The 25,354-nt window shown below is 33.9% G+C and overlaps 3 protein-coding genes across 3 annotated transcripts; 1 reads left to right on the top strand and 2 right to left on the bottom strand.

Moving 5' to 3' along the window:
- The first annotated feature begins 446 nt into the window (after positions 1-446).
- LOC101211013 (protein trichome birefringence-like 8) lies at positions 447-3,659 on the top strand. Its single transcript, XM_004143342.3, has 4 exons — positions 447-994; positions 2,307-2,696; positions 2,972-3,130; positions 3,249-3,659. Exons 1-4 carry the CDS (start codon positions 570-572, stop codon positions 3,571-3,573), a joined length of 1,299 nt encoding a protein of 432 aa, XP_004143390.1. The 5' UTR covers positions 447-569; the 3' UTR covers positions 3,574-3,659.
- On the bottom strand, positions 3,325-17,063 carry LOC101216170. Its single transcript, XM_004143285.3, has 19 exons — positions 16,662-17,063; positions 15,339-15,819; positions 14,335-14,426; positions 13,191-13,355; positions 12,715-13,108; positions 11,778-11,896; positions 11,624-11,696; positions 11,294-11,514; positions 11,141-11,185; positions 9,832-9,928; positions 8,770-8,961; positions 7,685-7,788; positions 7,474-7,546; positions 6,351-6,497; positions 5,479-5,604; positions 4,320-4,490; positions 3,866-3,925; positions 3,606-3,768; positions 3,325-3,505 (listed from the first exon to the last, which is right to left on the bottom strand). Exons 1-18 carry the CDS (start codon positions 16,700-16,702, stop codon positions 3,652-3,654), a joined length of 2,718 nt encoding a protein of 905 aa, XP_004143333.1. The 5' UTR covers positions 16,703-17,063; the 3' UTR covers positions 3,325-3,505; positions 3,606-3,651.
- A 1,069-nt stretch (positions 17,064-18,132) lies between these two features.
- On the bottom strand, positions 18,133-24,895 carry LOC101215925 (mRNA-decapping enzyme-like protein). The gene is made up of 8 exons (XM_004143284.3): positions 24,399-24,895; positions 24,112-24,152; positions 23,915-23,964; positions 23,275-23,419; positions 22,357-22,413; positions 20,887-21,010; positions 19,310-19,783; positions 18,133-18,607 (listed from the first exon to the last, which is right to left on the bottom strand). The coding sequence occupies exons 1-8, from the start codon at positions 24,555-24,557 to the stop codon at positions 18,551-18,553; spliced, it is 1,107 nt and encodes a 368-aa protein (XP_004143332.2). The 5' UTR covers positions 24,558-24,895; the 3' UTR covers positions 18,133-18,550.
- Positions 24,896-25,354: the final 459 nt, after the last annotated feature.

The following is a 25,354-nucleotide window of genomic DNA, read 5'->3' as shown; positions in this document are numbered from 1 at the left end:
AGCTGATAGACCCTTCCATAGAGTTATAAATTATTGAAGTTTTATCAAATAAAAACTACCACTTTCTTAAGCCTCAAGTTACTCAAATTATTATCACCCACAATGCACACAAATATTCATCAATGAGAAAATGTGTTGTAAAAATATAGTAGACCAGTTTTGATGTCAGTTCCAATGTTGAGATTCATTATATTATTGATATGAATTTGGTAAGGGACGATAATTCTAATTCCTTGTTTCTCTTAAAAGGACATTGTTAGTTACGTTTGTCATTTTACAAATTACACAAAAGGCTATATTATTTATATAGTAATGTAAAGCAAAATACCTTTCTATATTTATACTTATAATGTAAAGCAAATACTTGTCATTTAATATCATTTTTTTTTCTTTTTATAATTATTTCCATTTGGCGAATCACTATATGGAAAAAGTCATTTGATGAATCTTCTCAATTATATTTTTGGCCATGCATATATTCCTCTCCCTCCCTAGTTTTACTCTCTAACCATTTTTTGTTTCTATTTTCATTTCCTTTCAAATATAAATCCTTCATTCTTCCTCTTCCAATGGATCTCCAAACTGAATTTCATCATCAGAGACCCTTTCTTTTTCTTTCTTTCCCCATTAGCAAACCTCTCTGTTTTGCGCTTTCTTTTCTAATCCTCTCTGTTTCTTCTCTTTTCATATTCAACTTCTCCGCCACCCCTTTCAATTACCAATATTATGATCTTTCACGTTTCCATCACTTTTTCTTTCAATTTTTTCCCCAAAACAACCCGATTCCATCACCGTCCCCGTCCCCGTCGCCTTCATTGCCGATACCTTGCGATTACTCCTATGGCAAATGGGTTTGGGATGAAAATTATCCATTCCACTCTTACACTGAGAATTGTCCCTTTGTTGATCCAGGATTCCGGTGTACCCAAAATGGCCGGAAAGATGAAGGTTACCGGAAGTGGCGGTGGCAACCTGAAGGTTGCAATCTCCCAAGGTATGAATTATATTTGGTTATAAGCTTCTTGTTCTTGAAGTTCTTGCATGGATTTTTCACCCTCCTTTTATACGATTCTTTTATAACCCTTTAGGAAATTGTCTGAAATAGCAACCAAACAAAAACAAAAAAACATAATCGGCAATCTATAAAATCTCGATAGTTGATCTCGAACGATATGTACTAAACAAATTGGTATAATAATAAGTTTTTTTTTAAAAAAAGTAAAAATTTGGAGTAAACCTTCAAATTCATTTGGGAGTATGGACACTTTTTTTTGTCTTTTACGGTCTAGATTTTAGTAAATGCTATTAATTATGGCTTGGAAATATTTAGAAATACATATAATTGGACAAATAAGTTAGGGAAAGCTATTTCTTTTTCTCCATCTCTTTCCAAAATAATGAAGAAGAGTTGAGGAACCAAAAAGGGTAATTTTGTGGGAGCTTACCAAATAATTGGATGAATATGGAATATCTAGATTTTCTGGTGTGATTTTCAAGAGAGATTCAAATGGATTGTTTTCCAGAAAGTTGGAACATAATGAGGTGTTGGATTTCAACAAAAATGTAATTGTAAAATGTAAAAACTACGTAAATAATGGATTTTTAAAAACAATTCAAACATAATTTTTTTTATATTACATTACTTTCCATTCCAAAGCAATTGTGGATGTCTAAACACCCTCTCTAAAGGTCTTGATCAATTAACAATTTATTTTTTACTTGTTAGTTTTTTCATAATTTTTTATTGGACTTGATTTTCATTGTTTGCCAAATTTCTATGAATTAATTTTCTTTTTTTTATATATGTGATTGCGAATGTTCAAGTTGGCATATATATATATATATATATATGCACGTATGCCCATGTTTGTAGGCATGTATGTCATTTAATCTGACTAATCATTTTAACCAATAATTTAAAAATAAAAAATTGTATAAGATATTAACATTGTAGGTGGTTGACTTTCATAATATTGTTAGAAATCATCTTAATGTCTTAAGCTAAAATTTGAAACCTACAAGAGAAAAGACAAACATGCCATTACACAATGTATAAATTAATTTAATTTAAAAAATGTTAGAGGTTTATTAAGCCATCTGAATTATCATTATAATAATTATTATTACTATCTTTTCATATATGCTTGTTGGCTTAATTGTTTTTCAGACTAATCATCTTAATCAATAATCCTAAAATTTTAAATTCTTATAAAATATTTGTATTCTAGATGGTCACACTGTCATGATTTGAACTCGACTTTGAAAGTATCTAAATTTATTGCTATTATCTTCATCCACAACCTTAGATTCAATGCAAGTGAGTTATTAGAGAGAAGTCGAAACGGAAGGATCGTGTTTGTTGGCGATTCAATCGGACGAAACCAATGGGAGTCGCTACTATGCATGCTCACGCAGGGAGTTTCAAACATTTCAACAATATATGAAGAAAATGGGAAGCCAATAAACAAACACAAAGGATTTCTCACCATGCGATTTCAGGAATTCAATCTTACAGTTGAATATTATAGAGTTCCTTTTCTAGTCGTCAATGGTCGACCTCCTCCAAACTCATCAACTCAAGTCAATGCTAGCATTCGAGTTGATGAGTTGCATTGGTATTCCAAACAATGGGTTGGTGCCGATGTCTTAGTTTTCAATGATGGTCACTGGTGGAATAAGCACAAGACCCTTAAAATGTAAGAGTTTCCTAATCTAAAAATGCTTTTCAGCCTAATTTTCCAAAACCAATCAAATAACAACTTTACTTGGAACACGTTTTTAACGGCGTTTGAAGTGTTCTAAATAAAAAAGTATATATTTTCAAACACTTGAAAGAAGATAATCATAACGAGTTTCAACTTGGAGGTAGATATTTGATCAGACTACTACATCAAGTTAACTCAAGGACTTGTAGACCTACCTTTCTAGTCATAAATGGGAAAAGAAAAAGTAACATCCATTTTTGTTTCAGGGGTTACTATTTCCAAGAGGGGGGGAAGTTGAATATGAGCATGGATGTAATGGAAGCATTTCGGAGGTCACTACAGACATGGAAGCGATGGGTGGAAGAAGAATTGGATCCAAACAGAACTCATGTTTTCTTTCGCAGCTATTCCCCTGTTCATTACAGGTAAGTTAAGTTATATATTGTCATGCAACCTACTGTTGTTCATGATAAGACCAGATGAATGAATTTTGTTCATGGTTAGTAGCTTTATGAAACAAGCTTTTGACGTAGAAACTTGCAGGGGTGGGACATGGAGTGAAGGTGGTCACTGTAACACTGACAAAGAGCCCGAAAGAGACTACACGAAACTGGAGGACGAACCAGAAAACAACATTTTCATTTCAAATGTAATCAAACAAATGGATTCCGTAAAGTATAAAATTCAGTTCTTGAATATTACATATCTAACAGAATTCAGAAAGGATGGTCACCCTTCAAAGAATCGTGAGCCCGGCACACCTGATGACGCTCCACAAGATTGTAGTCACTGGTGCCTGCCTGGAGTACCAGATACGTGGAATGAACTTGTTTATGCTCATCTATTATCAAATGGATTCAGAAAGTAGTGCTAAGTATGTCAAAAAGAAAAGTAACTAACCTCGTGTTTAGAACTCTAGTTCCCATACATACAAATGCAAGATGCTTCACTCCACTTCTTCTTCAGTGTTTTCATCTGAGTTCACTTCACTAGTTTTCATTTCCTTGACTTTCTCAAGCTGCCTCAAGAGATTCAACCTTTCTTGTCCATATGTAGATGGTATCTGTATTAGATTGAGAATATTCGTTTCACTATTCATATACAATAGCATTGAAAATTAATTCTAGGAATGGAACTGTTGAGCACTTTGGAAGCCATACCAAGGATGGAACATATCTCTGGATAGCAGCCAGCATAGCTGCATGTCCAACTGCTGTAACCTGGAAATATAAGTGAATGAAATCAAACCAAGCTTGTAAAATCAATCAACCATGTTTAAAACAGTTGTCTAAAGATGCTGTTTTCCCTCCAATAACATACTACAAACACAACCAGAAAGAATTTACAAACTGGGGGAATTCTAAGTACAAGGTGAGTGCTGCCAAAATCACTATCAAGGGAGCCAAAATTGCTAAGGGGAAGAAGTTCGGATACTTGAGACTAATTTAGTGAACATTCCCGTCTCAGAGTGGGTGAAAGAGTAATAGTGAATGTGCCTAATAAGTTCAAACAGGAAGCTTGGTTCACATTGCTGACTAAATTGACAAGTTAACAAAACCCGGGTTAAGAGGGTTTGAGTAGCACGTTCTCAAGGATATTTATATTGAAACGTACTGGAAGAAGCATCAATACACCAATAGGAACAACGGATGCTAGGTCAGTTACGGTTCTTCGTAGGGCTTTCTTTTCTTTCCCAGTTAATTCATCTCCAATCAGGACCCTCCTAAGCAATCCCATAGCAGCAGCAACATCAATGGCCAATAGTTGAGTGCCTTGCCATACATCCTGCCAATCAAACGCTCCCTCCATCAATTACATTTTTCAAATGCAGAGGTAGAGAAATCAATCAATCATACCAGAACACCACGACAAGAGAAAAGGCGAGTGGGTAAAAAAGTAAAAATAAGTGGCTAAGGTTAGATGGTGACAAGTGGTGCGGGTTGATGTTTTAGGTTTACTTAAAGAAATCCATAAAATATTTTATGTTGATAAAGTTAATATTCATTGACTCCCAAAACATTGAGATGGTTGGTAGGAACCATGAATCGTTTACCATTTTATAGGCTGCAAGGAGTAAAATAAGAAACAACCAAGAGCTTCATTCACAGAACAACAAAAGGGAAGGAATACCTTATGTGAGTCATGCATATAATCCAAAATCTTTTAATATCAAATATGGTCACCCACCATGAAAAGAATGAGAATGGAAATTACTATCAGTCAATGACAACAGAGAAAATGCAACGATGTTGGAGGACTTATAGCAACTAGACATTACACAAACGTCGTTACGACACTCCAGAATGAGTATGCGGATACAGATACTGAAAAGCAAGAGATTAAACTATAGTATCATAAAATTACTAATTGCTAAACAAACAATAGTTGATCCACGTAAAAATGGCTCAACTATAGTAAAATCACTTGCGTTCCCACTTTCTTAAACCAGAGGCAATCATTAGATTATCAATGGCCAAGTCAAGAGGCCCCAAGCCTTTAATAACTTGATGCTTGGAAGAAACAAGAAATCTAATCAAGCTAAGAAATCCTATATTTCATGAAAATGATTAACAAATGTGACTCATGACCGATCATTTTGTACCATTAATATGAGCATAACTTGTCCAAAGACAACTATGCCATCAGACATGGCACAAATCATTGTGTAACAAATTGTCAAATCAAAGCAGACATTACGTATGAAGGACTACAATGAAATGAGTACATTTCAAAGCAGCTAATTTAAATGTTAAAAGTTAGTAAGGACTCATACCGTGCCAGTTTCCTTTAGCTTGTCAATAGATTTTTCAATGATATTGTCTTTCTTCTGAATCTGCACTAGTTGACTATTCTCAGAATTCCGGAAAGTACTTGCAGTATCATCTGCATCCTTTAGATCCTGGAGAAAGAAAAAAATATGCGTAAAATTAAAAGATAAATTAATAAATAATAAAAATAAATCAAATTTCATGAAATCCTAGATTTCTTAACGTGTTTGTTATTTTTAGCTTCTGTAGAGGGGAAGTGGATATAATTGAAGAAATAGGAAATTTTGCTTACTTGAATTGTCAAAAAAATATTTAAATTAGAGTCTAATGACAAAGAATTCAATGTGTTGATTTTATGGAATTAATCTATATTTCATTAATTACTTAATAGAGATACAAGCCTATATATAACCATAGAGAAATACACTTAAGGAAATAATATCAAATAATATCTCCAGAATAATATCTCCTAAGAATAATATCTCCTAAGAATAATATCTCCTAAGAATAATCTAATTATATTAATACAATGAACAGAAACAGTGTCAATAATCTCCAGTTGACTCTGGATAACATTTCGTTCAGCCCTCTTTACTTGAGCCAAAAGTTTTTACTTTATAGTCTCTGTTACACATCTAGGGAAATGCTTATCGCTATAGCAAGTCATGAGAGTGTATTGTTATTGTAGTTGCAAGCCCAAATTTGTGCATAGAAATTGCCAGAAAATAAAATAAAGCAACAAAAAAAAATCCAGCTTCTCAGTTCCTGAGGAACTTTTCTGACCGTCTAATTTTAAGGGAAGTGGAGAAGTCATCACCTCAATGGCATATGAACTCAACAAACACAAAAGATGTGTAAGGCATATTCAATAATGTACCTCATCAGTTTCGGATTCTTCAGAGCTTCTCTGTACCCGTTTTTCAAGTTCCATTAGCTCATTTCTGAGAAGTTCAAAACGATGGAACTCATTCAATTCTGTGTTCATTACACCTATATCAGAAGTATGGCGTCCAATGATGTCTTCCTGCATATGTAAAATGGTACTTCAATAAATCACATGATGTACATCTTTAGTCAGTCTTGGAGATCTTGACTTTCTTTGTACTCCTTGTATAATCTTTAAGTTCTGTTTAGCACACTAGGTAGGGGAAATATTAATACCTCTTTATAGAAACAAGAAATTGATTAAAAATTTAAGAGTGGCTTTCTCCTAAACGTCTTATCCACTCCCACGTCCCACCCACAGCCTCTATCTGACTTCTTCTAGTCTGATTCATTTCCAGGGAAATTTGGAAGTATAAACAATCTTCTGCTATGACTGAAGACATAATTTTTCCAGCAAGTTTTGGTGAGGAATCTAGAGGGAGCAATATCATACTAAGGAAGATGGAAAATGAGGCCAGTACTCAGTCTCTAACAGGAAATTGGAAAATCACATTCCTCCATGTTTTGAAATGGAACTTGGTACATTATTCACTGACGGAACATTCCTTCCAACCTCAATTCTTCACAAATAACTTTCATAGGGTTCTAAGGATCATGAGGAAATATACAATAAAGAGACGTTGTGGTTGAGATAACAATTGTACATGGATCAAAAGTAGGAATTACAGACCAGCAATTTAAGTAACTTGAGATGATTCTGCTTCTTTTTCCAGATTATTGTCAAAAGAAAATTTATCAATTAATTATAATCTATACCATTGAAGGAACACAGGAATTTACATCCTACGAATGACAATAAATATACAGACGAGCATTGTATAAACATAATAATACTACAATTAAGATAACAAATATATGAACTAATAATACAATGCACAGAATAAAATACGTGTTGTGCAACTTCTGCCTAAACAAATTTGTTATACAAATGTTTGTGTTTTATGGAATAACAATAACAAGGGATTGTAATCACAAAAACACAAAAGCAATATAGTTGGATGAATGTAAGAAATGGAAAGAAATCAGAAAACAATAATAAATAAAAGGAAACATACTGGTTCATCAAGGCCTAACTCGGGATCAGGTTGCCAAGTAGAAGGGACCAAGAAGTTCCATAGTCTACGAGATCTGCCAAAAATGAAAGTTTTGTTCTTTAAATAAGATAAAAGCAACGAAGAAAGGAAAACACAACTTCTGATGAAGAGAGAAAAAACAAAATCGTAGTGATTCAATGAAGCTTTTTCAATACAGGCAGGACGTTCTTGCCTGTTGCTCCTATTGCTAACTGTCTTGGCCCTCTTTTTACTTTTTCCTTTCGGATATTCATGTTGGCTGCTACTGGAAGATTGTGCAAGACTTTCATCATCATCCTGGAATCAAGTACAAATGATCAATAATAGCGTGTCAGAAAGCAAGGTTCTGTTAGCATCTATTCAGTACAAAAAGCAAAGTGATAACAGAGAATGAATGAATTAGAGAGACATATCATCTTTGACTCAATTAAAACCTCATGAAAGAAATGACGTACTACAAAGAAAATATGTGAGATCAACATTACAAACTCTAGCAGGCTTAACAGTAAGAATAAGGTTCTAGTTTTTGCAGACTTTGATGAATTTGAGAATGACATTCATGAGTTCAGGCCTGTTATGGCATACTTTCAACTTTTTTTTTCCTAGTTACCTTTGTACATCCACCAACCTTAATTTAACCGAAAGTTTCTATAGACTTGAGAACGAGCACTCACTAAACATATGTTATTATCATGCAAAACTGATTAAAAAGGTAATATATTTATGCTGCAATCAGTGCACCTCTATCTTCGGATACCTTGTGGACACCAAGATTTGTGGAATACGATAAATTATTAAAAGCGGTAAAAGTAAATAGCACCGAGTTACGTGGAAACCCGAGTATCAGGAAAAAAACCACGATTTGACTTTCTTATTATTCTCTAATATGAACAAAAGATACAAAGGGGAAAACAAATAGACAACAAGCTTAGAATAAAAAAGGAAAGACAATTAGGGTAAATCTTTCCATGGGCCTAGTCCACTAATTCTAACATAAATAAAAGATCGGACGCAACAGGAAAGAAAACTTAGACTGTCAAACCTAACTTAATTGATGTATGCACATATATATGACATAAATTTGTATTTTGTTTCAACACTTGAGCATAAGTGCTCTCACTCTTCCATCCATCCAGATTTAATCTAACAAAGACACAATATATTAGAATGGATCGTCTATCTCAGTAATATTGCAGGATAATCCACCAAACATAACTTTGAATACTGATCTTTTACCATTAAGTTCAAAAGCGTGCCAGAAATCATTGAGGCAAATACCTGCTGAAGAAAAGCTGCTTTTGCTCTGAAAGATGCCTCCAGAAATTCAGCTTCTTTCTTTAGTTTCCTTATCTTTTCAAGGTCTGAACAAGCAGCTTTTAAATGTTCTTTTCCAGAATTCGTACTTGATACATGCAGTTCTTGAAGCAACTGTTCAAGGCGTTTCAATGCTTCTTCAACACTTTCCAAAGCCTGAATTATCAGAAGCATCTAGTAAAGTCCAAGGAAAAACAGAAAACCCAAACGTAAAATTTAGGATAGGCAAATATCATAAATTATAGTTCATCATTTCTTTTCATTAAATATTCTGGCAAGAAATTCTTGTTAACCATTGTGCCGTTAGTTGGAAAAATTATAAAAGGTAAGAATAATATAATATGTGAAAATGAAGGGCTAACGTATCAAAACAATTTGCCTCTAAGAGCATATGTGTTGCAATACAATATTTATATTCTTATATACCAAACACTGCATGTAGGTCAACACATGGAAAAGAAAGGGTAGGAACTCCTGATCAGATAAGCACACATATACACTAGGATCTAAACAAAAAATAAGTACATCTGTACTTGTTATAAAGAATAAGTTCCCAGCAAACAATTGGGGAAAAAACCCTTAGAAGTAATCAGATCATCAAAACTCAAAATGACAAACAATACTAACATATTAATCTGGATTTTATTGAATGTATTCCATAGAAAGACAATTCTGGTTCATTTATGATTGCCAAATCTTATAATATAGTTGCAGTTCTATTTTCCACTCCCTATAGACTATTAGAAGTACAGTCCATAAACAATTTTAATAAATAAACAATTTCATTGACTGATGAAATGACTTTCATGACTGCATCCTATTATTTTCACTCAATGAGAAAGCTTGGTTTCTGGTCAAAACAATCATGGACATTGAGTGAAAGTTGTTTCATTAAAAAATATATGATCCAATGAGTAATCAAAAGAGAAGGAATGCAGTTAAACTTAAAATTGACATGGGACATGACCGTGTTAAAACATTGTATTTGAAAGGGAAAAGCAATATGTTGTATACTCAAAAGAAGACCTTGTCAAAGGATTCAGTTTCACACTCAGTGGTTGAAGAATTACTTGATCCAGTCTTTCCAACAGAAATATTGGTATTTCTCTCAAGCATCTCATTCCTGAAAGACATTTTCAGTAGGTTAGAAAGGTAAAACACAAACTCCTTCAAGAATTAGACTAAAGTACCAATGAATACAGAGTTATTAGTTCCTGAAAAAAAAAACTAAAAACAGACAAGGAGATGCAAAAAAGTGAAAGGACAAAGTAATTGCATTAGGAAGTGACAAACTTATCATTCTATAAGTTGATATTTCAAATTTTGTTGAAAATCTCACAATAATTGATTAGGGTATGGGTTTGGGTTCAGTTTCAAGCTTCATTCACATTCAAAGCTCCAAATCCTTTGAGCTGCAAGTTTGGCCTTCATTGGAAGTCTTACTCCTTCACTTTGCAATTCCTATCCCAACATTTATTAGGTTTATCTGTTAGAGGAAGCGTTTTTCTCTTGGAGTTTTGAGGCGGTGTTCCATTCTCAGATAATATTTGAAGTCTTATTCCGTCTTGGCTACTTTGTAGTGCCCCAGTTCTTCTATGGGTGTTCTTTACCTCCACTTTATTTGTTCATACAATGCATACTTACTTTCAAGGATGTAAAATACTTTCTTATAAATTTTTGCTATATTGTGTTCTTTGTTTTGCTCCTTTTTGGAGCTTGTATCTCTTGAGCATATTCGTTTTTTTTCAATCAAAAGTTTCATCTCTTGCATTTTTTTTTTATATTTGTAAGTTTTCGGGCGAGCTTACATGCACTTCAACTAATCTCACTGAACGATCCACCTGGCACTACAACATTTGGGTGTCAAGGAAACTCGTAGGAAATTAATTCCTAAGTAGGTGGCCACCAAAGATTGAACTCATGACCTTTTAGTTAGTTATTGAGATTATGTCTCCCTTTTTACCACTAGATCAACCCATGATTGTTCTTGTTTCAAAATAATAACAAATAAAAATTGCTTAGGAAGACTTTATTTCTCCAAACAGGGTTTTAAATTATAAATATTTCAAATTATTGACGATACCATTTTCATACAAAAAAAAAAAGGCAAGCTCCTTTCTCTTGGTGAAAATTTTTGGGTGAAAGAAAAACTGGAGGTGAGAGTGAATTTCCTTTGGCGAACTGAGAGATGACAAGTTGACAGAGGTAGGGAATGGTGTTAACTGTAAAGAGTCAGGTCATAAGAGTCAGGTCAGGTCATAAGTTGTCCGAGAACCAGTTTTTATTTGTGCAGTCGTACGTGTGTATAACCAAGAGAGAGGAGATGACAACTTACTTCAGAATACCCAGTTCTTCCATGCACTCCGTTAACTTGGTATGCCTAACATTCAAAAGATTTGGTATAAGTAACATGATCCAAATGTGCTAACTGATGAGATTCCATATCAGTCATGCCCTTGGGACAAAGAGAGAAAGAGATTTTGATTACCCTACGGAGAGAAATTTTGCCGCCTTTACATTCGAAGAATTCTCCAACCACTTACTATACTTGATGAAGCACTCAATCCAATGAGCACAAACATCTAATGCTTGCGGGATCGCTTCAACATTTGGAGGACCTTCTCTTTTGCTCGCATGGCCATGAGATGGTTTTAAGTAGCTAGGGTTGCTTGGGTAAAATGGAAGCCAGTCCAGCTCTTCACAGACTACCTGAAGAGTTCAAATTTTATCTTAAGCCCTTGATAAACTTGTTTTATGAACATAAATTAATAATGAATCAGAATTGTCTTTCTAAAGAATGAGTAAAATGAGTACTGACCTCCACATATAACTGATACGAACTTATTGATGAAAGGTGAGGATAGTATAAGACGCTTCCCCCTATAAGGTACCTGCATTAGAACAAGAAGCCATATACACAACCAAGATTTGAAAACCAGCACCATATTTTATGAGATATCCTCGACATGTACCTAATGAAGCTTCCAAGAGAATCATCTACAAGATCAAATCCATTAGCAGATAGAAAAGACTGTGTGCTTCTTCCCAAGGCTATAAAGAATCCAAATATAGCCAAATCTTTCTCCAAAACCTGCATTAAATTAATACATGCTTCCATTCACAGCTAAAATATGGTTCAAAGTTACACAATTGAAAAAACATGGCAGAAAATAAAACACATTCCCCCAACTTAATCAAAATACGTGATACAATTTTTATTTGGTAGATTTATCCAAATGGAATCATTGATATGGATAGAACAATTTTTTTTTTTTTTTTTATAAGAGAACAGTTTAAAAATTCAGTAACTTAAATTAGTTATATTATCAATATAGAACAAAATGCATTGTTCCTCTATAAAATATATGATTGATCCTTCTGGAGACAACACTTTAAGTTATGAAGTCATCATTCTAAGTACTCGATATTCCAAACCTTCATTCCTTTTGTAACATTTCAACAAATAATCATTACTAGTCCAATAAAAATCAAAGTCCAGGAAAACTTTTTTACACTCAAGACTCCCGGAGTTTAATTCCATGTTGACTAACAAATTCAGGTACTCAATATCTAGTAGTGTAGCGTCAGTTGTAGGGGAAGTTAAAGGTGGGTTAGAATCAACTTACAACTATTAGATAATGTGTTTATCCTACAAATTTATATTAGCATTACTTCCAATAACATCTTTCTTCAACTTTAAGTTCAATAAATTATCTACATGCAGGTTCCAGCCTCAATACTCTTCGGTTCTAATTGAAAATATTACATTCGTCTAGATCATATTCTTTCTCTAACTAATTGGATTATATACTTCAAAGACATGTAATAAAATTCAATAAGGCAACTTTAGTAGGGGTAAGATATAAGAGTTACTCTAAAATTTCCAAGGTTAAAAAAATTAATGTGGACCTCGATACTTTCTGATGTTGTTAATCTGGACCATATTCTTTCTCTATCTATAGCTTGCTGTAGCTGCTTCTGTACAAGATCAACCCAGAAAATTACTTCTTCTGCACCCCCGTCATTTTTCACTCTGCAAGTAGCTGCTCGAGAACCAAAATGAACAAGGAATTCTCGACGCATACCAATGCTCTTTATGGATTGAAAAGCTTCAGATATAGGAACATACTCTACCAGCATGTCCATCAATCTACCAGATATCTCTGGAATTATTGAAAAAAATTGTGGGCAAGAAACTTTTGCTGGCCCAAGTTTTGTGATAGCAGCAAGACAAGCCAGTGCAAGCATGAGGAGTGATGTGTCACGTGTATTGCCAGGGTCCACAGTTAATCCTCTACCATCCCTAAAGCAAATAAATTTGGCATGATTCCTTCACATACCAAAAAAGTCGGAAACATTCAGGGACCAATTAAAGTGATACATACAATGCAGTTGCAGCAGCAAAACGTGGATCACGTTCAAAATTATTCACGAATGATGTTGTCACCACCGGGATTTGCTGAGACCAAAACCAATCATAAGCTTCCGGTTGCTTGGCTAATAGTTGATCTCTGATTAAACTCTCCAAAGGAGCAGACTGGCGTAGTAAACTGCAAAAGTGAAGTAACAATTTTTTTACATTAAACTATTTTATTGATAAATGAAACATCCAAATATTACAAACAAAGAATACAACAACAACTCAAATACAAGATGAACCAACAGAGCAACCCCATCAAAATGAACCAATGATACCAAAGGGAAAGGGGACAACAAAAAGGATGAGAGAGAGAGATATGTAAAATGGACTGTCGATGTGAGAACCCCACAATCCACACCCCCCCCCCCCCCCCCCAAAAAAAAAAAAAGTGAGAACCCCACAAAAAATAGAGAGACCAAAACAAAACATCAATCCAAGGAACATCAAACTAAAGCACATCCACGAACACCAAGCCAACGCAACCATGGACGAGCAGAAGAAAACTGTGACAGTGGAGAGGGAAAGAAAGGTCAAAGAAGGGTCGAATGAGAAAGTATGAAGCCAACAATGAACCCTCACTAAGGGTGGATGAAGCTTTTTTCTCATAAAAGATAGAGCAATCCAAATTATGAATTTCTCTAATGCTTTTGTTTTTTTTTTTCTTTGATTAGGCCCTCTTCCCCTCGGTGTGAATTTTCTGTCATATCATCTACTTATTCATTTTTTTTGAGACTAGAGCGTAGAATCAACAATTTATGGAATCTGGCATTTGTTATGTTTCTTCAAATAGAAGATTGGTTGACTAAATGTTTGTGGGCATGTCTTTTCCAGAAAAATCAATATTTTGTGGGGTGAAATTAGAGCGCTTTTTTACATGTGGAAAGAAAGAAATCAACGGCTTCAAGAATTAGAGAGCTACTTTACAGTTCTACGATTTTCTTATGTTTTTTTAGACCAGAAGGTTTTTTGTAAGTAATTGGGCAGGGGTTCTCTACCCGGCTCTCGGCTGTTCTTTTTTTTTATCAACACAAATTTCTTATTTCTTAAAAACACACACACACACAAGCAAACAACAACAAAAATCTAACAAAAAGACCAGAATTTATTACCTCCTCTCAACAAAAACATTCATGTCTCTGTCTCTACTATCACCTCGAGATGAAATTTCACTAGCTGCTTGCAACAAAGAATACACAGAGGCCTGTAAATAATACTCCCTTTAGATAACAGAAATAATGTTTGACATTGAGATACCTAATAACTTCAAAATAGTTCAGCTGCTAATTTAATGTTAATGCTATACAAATTACAACTTGGCTGACTATACGAGGCAAGATATCTAAATCACTAAACTATCATGCAAGTAGTAGGAGATAGCATCAGGAGCACTGTGCTCACAACCGGATTAAACAATAATAACACTGAACACCCACAAGCAAGTTCCCAGCTACAAATTGGAATTAGCATGAGATAACTAAGTTGGGGAAGACATTTTCCTTAAAACCCTCCATTAGTCCAATGTATCCTTTCTGAAATAAAAGCTTTATTCATAATTCTATAGCAACATGTTCCTTTCCCCAAGGCGTATGTAACTTGAGATCACTTCTTTAATTGTAATTAATCGCCTTCTAAATGTACATATCATAAATTAAGAAGTACCATAATTTAAAATCATTAAAAATGTATGGAAATGATCTACCCTTGAAATGGTGTGTAAATAGCTCATTGATTGGGCGCTTGCTCTTGCACCAAGGATGAATGGGGTAATTGGTATGCCAACACTATGGGATGTGAAAATGCATCGACAGGGAAGCATTTGGATATATATATATGGATAAAAGACATACTTTTCATTATCTAAGGAGGCGTACAAAAAGAAGAGGAAGATATTCGTTTATAATTATATATATATATATATATTTTGCTACATTTCTGTCTTAATTTTTTAGCCATATCAATGTCATCAAATATTCATAATTGCAACCTTTGCAGGTCGGGTCCTTATTTCTTAGCTCTTGGATTAGGGAAGAAAATGAAAAGGGGAGGAGAAGCGGAAGGTGAAGGTCGAGCAAAAGTTAGTTGGAAGAGTATTGGTCAAGTTATTAGTTATTACCTGATAGGACAGCGCTTTAATCCATGCATTTCTGTCTATACCAAGCCAGGCTGTTGAAAACCAAGTCGTTTTTGAGGACGCACTGTGTTCTTTAATAGCCAACTCAAAACTCCTTGCAGCATCATGCAAGGATTGGACAAGGCCATCATTATAATCTTGTTTCCGTGAGTCATCTAATCTGATCCTCATTTTTCCAACATCAGAACTGGCGCTCGCTTGGGGACTCCCATTGACAGTTACACTCTCATCTGCTGAAGCAAGGGGTGAGACGTTTCTTTTTCTGCAAAGCTGTAAATAGCTTTTCCTAAAGCCTATGAAACTATGATTAAGATTACTGTAACTTTTTTCTGAGAAAACAGCTCTTATAAGGCATCTCTTCCTTGAATTACCCCAGCTGCTTAGTAGGCCGTCCAACTGGGCAGCTTTTTTACATGAAAAATAAGTCCGAGATGAATTACGTGGAAGCCTTGGAGTTGAGGAACTGAAGACATGAGACAAAAAAGTGAGCCGAAAAAAGAAAGGATAAAACGCACGTAAATTATTCAACGACATCAGGAAGTTTTTTCTATAATTTTCTTGATACAAATATGTATATAATCACAATACCAAACAACAGAGGGACTAGGACTAAGTAACATATTTCACTCGTGTAATTTGAGCATTGTGTCCACTTAGGAATATGTTTATCAAGTCTTTGTCTTGAACATTAATCAATGAAATTATAAACTGACAACCAATAACCTCGTTTAATGGGTTTAAACATATTCTTTCGACCAAAAATGTTGTTGAATTTAAAATAATAATAACAATAATCATAACGTAACGACCAATTAGATAGGTTATCCAACTTGATCGTCTGCCCATTCATTTCTGATCCATTCAACTATCATTGCCACCATGCCCCCCATCTAAAATTTAAAAACAAAATCCCATCCCTGTATTCCGTCAACTTTTGTTAATCAATATAAACTGAAAAAGGAACATGATTAAAAAAAGAAGCCACGGATTGAAGCAAACTAATATAAATATATATAATTCAACCCGAAACGCAATACCCATTTAAGATTTCCAAAGAACGTCTTCCACTTCCTCAATTAGCCCAACAATCAAACATAACAAGCAAATAAAAAAAATATAAAAAAAAACCCGGATAATAGTGGCAAACCCACAAGATAAAAACCCTAATCTCGATAAAAATAACAAACCCAACAGAGAAATTACTAAGAAACAAACAGTAAGTCAAACAAAAAACCAACATTTTCTTTAAAAAAAAACACACACACACACACACAATGGAATCAAATGATGATAAGATCATAATACCTTGAGGGAAGGAAGCTAGTACCCTGCAATTCAAATGCCATAAGCAAGCGATAAGTAGAGGGTAAGAAGAAAATGAAGAAGAAGAAGAAGAAGGGGGGAGTTGAGGTGGTTTCAGAAACATGAAAAAGGAGAATCTTGAAGAAGAATAGAAGGGGAAAAAGTGAAGGTGGCGTGGCGAGGGAGGAATTATCCGTATACGTGGAGAAGGGAATGGACACAGGATTGAATTGATGTTAGTGTAAGGAAAATGGCGTTATCTTTTGAATAGTAATTGTTGAGAGGAGACTTCAGCCAAACCAAGCTTTTTCGGTTATCCATAGCCACAACCTTCACAGCACAACACTCTCTCAGTCTTTTTTGTTTTCTTTTACAATTTCTCACCGGCGCGTAAACCCATACAATCTCGGTCCTAATATCATTTCTTTTCCTTTTTTATTTTCACCTTATATTATAAATTTTGATCTTTCTTTCATACTTTGACATAGTTATTAAAGAATATCTTTACCATTATTTTTTAATAAAAATTAGTTTAAATTTTGTTTTAAAAATACTTATTGAAAATTTTGTTTAAAAATACTCTTAAACTATTAAAAAAATTCATATAACTTTTTAAGCTTTCAAAAGTTACTTTTATAGAGGAAATTATACTCTCACCAATCAAAATAAAAATAAAAAATTAAGTTAGAACATAAATTTTTCACAAAATCTCATAAAATTATTAAAATAAAAGTTCTACTTAAACAATACTAAAATAATATAAAAATGTATTTGATTATTGGTTTCTGAAAACAACTTTTAAACTTTCAAAATTTTAAAAAATATGCTTTAAGCTTTTAAAAAAATCCTTCTTGTTTTATAAGCTTTAAAAGATCCTTGTTACTATATAGTACTAACCAGTACGGTCTTACTTCTCAAAAAAAAAAATATTCTCCTCTCTTCTTCAATACAAATAGATAAAATTGTATACTTTAGTAAAATATATTAACTCCAATAATAGAAGCACCAATAGATTTTAAGATTTAAATGTTTTTAATAAAGTTGTATACTTTTTAAGATTTAAATGTTTTTAATAAAATTGTATATTAATAGTTTTGTGTGTATTAGCTAGATATATGCTTTATTTAACTAATTATTGTTTTAATATGTTTTAAGAAGAATTTTTTATTTTAAAATTTTACGAGACACGGTGAAATTTTATAATCTAACTTAAAAATTTGGTTTTTACATTGAGTGCCTGAGTATAAGGGGAGAGGTTATTTTTTGAATAAAATTTTAATGATTTTCATCTAAAAACTTCTCCAGTCCAATTTCGACACTTTTATAAAGAATTAGAGCCCACAATTTATGCAGTAGAAAGTTTGAGGGATGATTGTAACTTCCTAGGATGGTTGTTTCAATTCACCCAATCTTTGATTATAACTTTACAAACCCCACATCATCTAAATAAGAACCAGACGACAAATGACCAAAATTACAAAAATACAGTTAGATTAAAAATGGTCAAAATAACCAAACAGTATGAAGTTCCCAAAACAAGAAAAACTCATCTTACGACGAAAAGACAATAACCAGAAAGAGATCCTGGAAACAACAAAACTTGGAAGGAGGAAGCAAAAGTTGCTAAACCTGAACCAAATTTAGGAGTGGCATAAAAGTACCAAACTGAAAGAGGGCATTGCATATCACCATGCCATGCGTTTCTGTCACCAATACCTCAAATCAAAAAAAGGAAGCTTAAGAACCTCCGAAACTCTTTATAATTTTACACTGAACAGACTCTACACTGGAGGAACCACTAATTTTAGACATAATTCAGAGTGAGTTATGTACACTTCTAATTCACACACATTTGAACTCAATGAAACCCGCCTCTTGGCCCTTGAAGTTACTCAAGAATGGTGCATCTTCAGCAGTGCTTGGTAGAACTTGTCAATAAATTGATCGTCCTAACACATCATCAATATTTACACAGGTCAGCCAGCACATCTCAGAACTATAATAGTTTTCATAACACATAAACTCATGTCGTGTGTGACTGAACTAGATAATGGAAAATAGAGTTGTACAAAACAATTCTTTTTTTTTGGGGGGAGGGGAAGAACATGCAAGAAATGTAAATCATTCACCCTTCAAATTGGAAAATTTCTTAACCGAGAGGAATTGACAATTTGTTCTATGGGTGTAATGGAACGACACAATTTCTCTTTTGTAGACACTCTCAAGGAAACTGCTTAGACCATGTATTTCAAAACGTTGAAATTGTTTGGTCATCAGACAAAACACAGAAACAGTAATGATGGAGGATCTATAAGAATACAATCAGTTTCTTTTTTTCTTTAATGATATTGCTGAGCCTGAGAGTATCATTAATTAGTTAGTAGGTCAAAGTCAACCAGAGTTGTTAGGAGGAATTGTTAGTAGGCAGTAGACATGAATTAGGGAAGAGGACATAGAAGGATCGCTGAGAATTTTATTTCGTATGAGCTTGGCTTGATGAGAGGATCCAAGGCTTTTTAAAACTATCTGGAGAAATATCCTTGATCCTAACATAGGTAGCTTGCAGACAAACCATACAAGAGCATAACCTTCTAGAGCTGAATGAATGAAAACTATGGTCATAATATTGCTAGAGATATTTAGAAAGATACCTGAACGAGCATCAGAAGTGCATCGCGAACTTTGTCCCTGCTAATAACAGGCCCATCATTGAGAGCAGGAGCAGAACCAGGTGTAAGCGAAGGCGGTGGATTAGGTGGTGGAAATGGCTGGAGCATTGGTGTCCCATATGGGCTTTGTAAATTAAGTGGAGGATGAAGCGTAGGCATAGGCATGGATAAGGGCAAAGTGGGCCTCATTGGTGCAGATGAGAAAGATGGTGGTGGAAAGAAAGAAGAGGGCTTCACAAGATTAGTGACCTGATTGGTGCCATTGTTTGGGTCAGATGGTCCATAAGGAGAGGTTAGCGTAGTTGAAGCTGCAATAGGGAAGGATGGCTGCGGAGCCAGTGCAGGAGCTGATACAAGATTAGGAGCAAGCAAAGATGGAGGGTTAATAGGAGAAGCATGATATGGCTGCCTTGAATCCGGTATATTTGGAGCATTGCTTCCAATATTCATAGCCGCCTGCAGAAATACCACAAAGGTCAACCAAATGCCATTGGAAATAAAATAAACCACAATGAGCACAAAGGAAAGCTCGGCAGAATGTAAAGGCATGACCACATAATAGCTGAATGTACAAGTTGCTTTTTAGATAATTGTAAGACTAAGAGAATGGAAGTCTTCAAAACATAAATTTTCAAGACAAGGCAAGAAAGAATTTCATTTCCATAAATGTCATTCGACATCAATTTATTACCTTGGTTGGAGGAATACATATGAAAAGAGAGAAATACAATTTTCACTAAGAGGTGAGAGAAAGTACAAGAACAGCAGCAAGGGAGAGAGACATACATATTTAGCATCATATTTAAAAGGGAAAAAAAAAGCAATAGAATTATGAGTATTAAGTCAATAAGTTTAGCCATACATTTTAATAGGATAACTAAAATAAAAGGAACAATATAATAATAATTAATATTATATAGTTTGCAAGCTTCTGTGCTAAAGAAAACCTAGAAGGTACTAGTCTTAGACTCTTATTTGCAATTGACTAACCTATGGAACAATTAGGGAAGACCAAGAAAAAATTAGCCAGAAAATGAATTTTATATATGAATTAGAACTTTGTATGAGTCTGGTCATCACCCTGATAATTGTGTTCGGACAAGCAATTCGCCAATTAATAGACCAGCTGATATATTTCTAGGTCTAAGATAAAAACGCTAAACCCTAAACTCTTTTCTGCAACCATTTGACCCCTGAAGTTCAATTATTGGAGAGACAGTAGACATCTCTACGTCAAAACAATAATTAGGTTCTGTTTCACGATCAGAAGATTTTTCATTCAGTAAAATAAATTTTCATCAGAATTTGGTTATCTCATCTTTTCCTTCTTATCCCTCATCCATTTAACTAAAGATGGGAGTTAGTTCCGGCTTCACAAAAGCACTTAATTTGTACAATATACAAACAAGGTTGATAAGAAAAGGCTAACAAAAAGCACAAGTTCCATAATATAAAGATAAAACATCAAGTCCATGAAAATCAAGCTAAAATATTCCCACCAAAAAAGCAACTAAAAGAAATAAGGGGGAAGACTAGGAAGACAAAGATAGAGCACTAACACTAAAGAAGTTCACAAAGGATGGATCTTCAGGGGGATCAGTGACAGTTGAGGGCGGTGCTGAAGGCTCCAATGGACCTTCAATCACTGACATTGTTGGCACTGCCTCAAGCTCCTCAAAATCACTGGGTGGGAAAATAAATAAAAGATAGTTACAAGGAAAGTACCAAATTAGTTTATATCAAGAACTCAAAAATATCCAAGGCAATCAGAAACAATGATGCACTAACTATATCCAGCCCCACAGATAAAGCATGACACTGTTTGTGCTTAATAATGTGATCAAATAACAGAGAACTCCAAAACCAATAGGGCACCCTCCCTTTGGGAGCAGGAGCTTCAAATCTTCAATTTATTACTTGAAAACTGTTGAGGAAAAATTGGATTATGGTAGAGTTCAACACCTCCTTTGGATGTTTGTAAGCTAAGGGTTCGGTGGTTATCCCATGTCACTTTCTCAACCATAGCAGCTTTTTTCTCCATAACATTCTTTCTTTTGTAGTTAGCTGCAAATGCTCCTTTTCCATGGGCCCTTACATTCTTTCATTTATCTTATTGAAGGTTGGTATTAATTTGAAAAATAAAAATGCTTTCCAGTAATCCAAATTCCAATCACATAAGCAGGTATGACCCGTTTATTATTTTTGTGAATAAAATGCTGTGGCTTCAATCAACAAAGATATAATAACTCATATAACAAGTAAATGGCATGCATACACAAGAGTGTGGCCAAAAGGTAATCACTGTACAAATGTAGAAAGTAAAGGGTGTTTGGGGCCCCAACTTCAAATGGGTGAAGTGGGCTATAATAGTCTACTCCATGTTTGGAGCTCCAATAATAGTAGTTGGTATTTCCAACTAAATAACCAACAATTAGCTACAACACTAATATTTTGAATCTCTCTTTGTTACAATGTTTACTATTTTTTTTAGGAAAATTATAGAATAATTAGTATATTTTTTAATTAATATTTAGTTTAGTTCTTAATCTAGACTAATTAGTATTTAATTAGTCAATTATGTTATTTTGCTTGTAAGGCTATAAATTAGCCAATTTGGGGTTGTATTAGGAAGCTTTTATCAACATTTTAATATAGAATATTGTTCTTTAGAGAGCATTCTCTCTTCTTTTGGATGGATTTCCCTTGTTCAGCTATGCACTTGGCCTAGTACCTTATCTGCTGAATCAATTTTCTACTCGTCATTTCTTTTCATCTTCGTTACAATGTTCACTATTTCCTAACCAAACTAAAATAGTTTACACCTCAAACACAAACTATTATAATCTAGAAGAAAATAGTCGGCACCTCAAACATACACTAATACACTATTATAGCCCAAACTACTATTGACCCACAAACCATAATAACCTTGAATTATAGTAATCAACTCAACACCCTAGAAACTCACTAAAATGCTTCAGTCTCATACAAAATTTGTTTGATATTAATATAATAAACATTGTTGTTACCCCTTGCTTGAAGAAACTTTGGACTTTAAAGGAACCTTCGAGAATGCATTAAGTATCCTGCAAAGTAAAAGGCACGAGTACATCTCAAGTAAGAAACCATAAATATCTCTGTTAAATTTCTTGACCATACAATGAAGGTCAAAGTTATAATATTTTAACAAGAGAAAATTCATATAAAAGGTGAAGAAGAGACTCAATGTCCAAGCCATGGAGGTGAGTAGTATGCGCCATGAGGAAAAAAAGTTGCTTAGGTAAAGAAACTATGCAAAGTAAACCACAAAACACTTCTTTCTCCCCCCCTCCCCCAAAAAAAATGAAAAATAATAATAATATAGAACAATGAGATTAGTACGGAGTAAATGTGTTTGTGGGTAATGTGTCAAGCACCATAGTTCCTTTTCCTCAAGTTCCCTTCACCAACAGACACAATAGCCCAATGAACTAGGTCTGTGTCTGCCCCATCCACCCTCACCCACAACAAAACATCTCGTGACATATCCTCCAAGATATCTTTTAAGAAACTTGAATAAAGGTAACATGTTCTGAAGACTTAAAAGAATTAGAGCCATTCTCTTTCTCCTTCAGAAAAGTCAAGGGTTTTGCAACTTCCTAAAAACCAAGGGCTCAAAAAGAGAAACCAGTGGTTACAGCTTGCAACTCTGAAAGGCCCGAACCGTGAAATAATCATCCACCTACCAAACACAGTGAACTAGTAGCCAACCTATCCAATTTAAGCCAAAAACTTTTAAGTGCAACGACGGCCTTTGAGAGAATAATATTAAATCCCTTTCATTTCCTCCAAAGAATATAGATCATAACAGTGGTCTAATTCAGAAAATCCAAATTTCATATGCTAGTTTAATGATGATAACCATAGTCAAACTAACAAAATATCAATGAATAACAAAGGTACCATACCTGCTGAAGAGGTTTGCAACATCCTCGCATTCCCGTGGATTGTAAAACCAAATGCCATTAACTTCTTGAGCAGCATTCCGGTACAACAAATAAGGAGCTTGCACTTCATATTCAAAATCCCCAAGAAGATTCTCCACTAGATTATCTGGATAAAATAAATGGACATATCAGAAGCTATGGCTTGAGAGTACAACAGTTCAATTCAATGTTATCTATATTCATCGCCTGTAATTTCAACCAACATAATTAGAAGTTCAAATCTTGTTACAAACAAAATGGGTAATGCAGTTTACAGCATCCAAGATGCAAATTTCACTTATTGGGTGCCTATTAAAAATTGAACTTGCATTTTCACACAAAAATAAGAAAGTTGATCTAAACTCGATCTCTGATCATTCTCAACTCCCATGATAATAGATGTGCTGATCTTAAAACGTGTTGTAAGTTATTTGTGGCCGGCACAACAATCTGATATGTTTTCCAATTCGTAGTACAATGTAACAAGAGTTTCAATTAATCCACCATGTTTAGCAATTAGCTCTGCAAGATATAATGACTACATAGAGAAGATTTTTTTTTTTTTTTTTCCAATTAAGTAACCATTGAACTCTCTAAAGTTAACAATAATGTCATTACTAACCTGTGTTCCGTCGGTTCATCACAATGAATTGGAAACGAGGTTGAGCATTTCTTGAAACAAGAAAACAAGTATGTTAAAATTAGGGAATTCAAAAAAAAATCTCTAAAGCCAAACAAAAACAAAACAAATCTTTACTCAGAAATTTAAATTTATTAAAAGAGATAGAAAGAAAGATAAAAAGAAAAGTTATGGAAAACCTCTTCACTACGAAAAGAGATCCTTCTACATCCTTGCGACTCTACAACCATTAAAAAAACCGAGATTAAGCGAAGAATATTACAAAACAACCAGATGAACCATTTAACAATAGCAAGGAAAGATTAGACGATTAAAAAAAATCGACAAGTGAAATTACCAACTAGATTTCATTCACCCAAACAGATCGAAAAGGAATTAAAAACACAAGATCTTAAATACCACTACCCAACATTTGCGCTACGAATAAAACCCGAACGACAACGAAATAGCAAAATTTGAGACTAACCCATTGATTGGTTTCGATATTAAACTCGTAGAATGTCACATGGGCAGCGGTGATTAAAATCTCTTCGATGAAAGGATCTATTCTCTGCAAAACAGTAAGATTAAGCATTTTGGTGCTCTGCTGATCGAGATTCGGCATCAACTTTCCGGATTGAGTCATCTTCAACCAACGGAGGAGACTTTCGTTATCTAAAGCCCTTGGATTTCTTCAACTTTCTCTACCCTTTTTCTCGTTTTTTTTTTCCCGGGAAAGTGACAGCGGTTAAAGAGAAAAACGAGAGCAGCTTGTTGAAGGCAACGACACGAGAGAAATCTGATGAAGATGGAAAGTGGGCGGCTGAATTATATAGATCATCAACAATTCTCTCGGTTTTCCAGTTTCCCTACATCAACAAAATTTCAACACTATTTTTCTTCTTCGTTCTAATCTTTTATTTCAATTTTCTCAATTTAAAATATTTTGCTTATTTTTTCTTGTCCAAATTAGGTTTTTCTTCTTCTTTACTTTTTCTTTTTCATTTGTTTTTTCATATATATATATATAATAATAAAAGCAAAACCCTACATATTACCCAAATGTTATCAAGTCTTTTTTTAGTTCTAGTAGAAATTATGGTTTTATCATCACAACCAAATATTTTAGTGTAAGCTTATTTTGATGAAAATTTTGAACATTTAAATACTTACCAATTAAACTATGTTAGATCCAACATAAACATTTATTTACTAATCTCTCTCTTTATATATATACTCTTTTATTTATTTATCTATTTTGAAGCACAAGGTGGATAATTATCCTACCATATAATATTTGATATATATTTATGAATGTTGTAAGGGTTGTTTTCTTAAAACATATATATATTGAAGACAAGCTTTATAGGTTATAAAAAGTTTTACAATAATAAATAAATAAATCTTCATAGTTTTTAGTTTAAACTTTGTAGGTTATAAAAA

The sequence above is a fragment of the Cucumis sativus genome, chromosome 6 (assembly GCF_000004075.3).
Source record: "Cucumis sativus cultivar 9930 chromosome 6, Cucumber_9930_V3, whole genome shotgun sequence".
NCBI lineage: Eukaryota > Viridiplantae > Streptophyta > Magnoliopsida > Cucurbitales > Cucurbitaceae > Cucumis > Cucumis sativus.
This window is presented reverse-complemented; position numbering and strand designations above follow the sequence as displayed.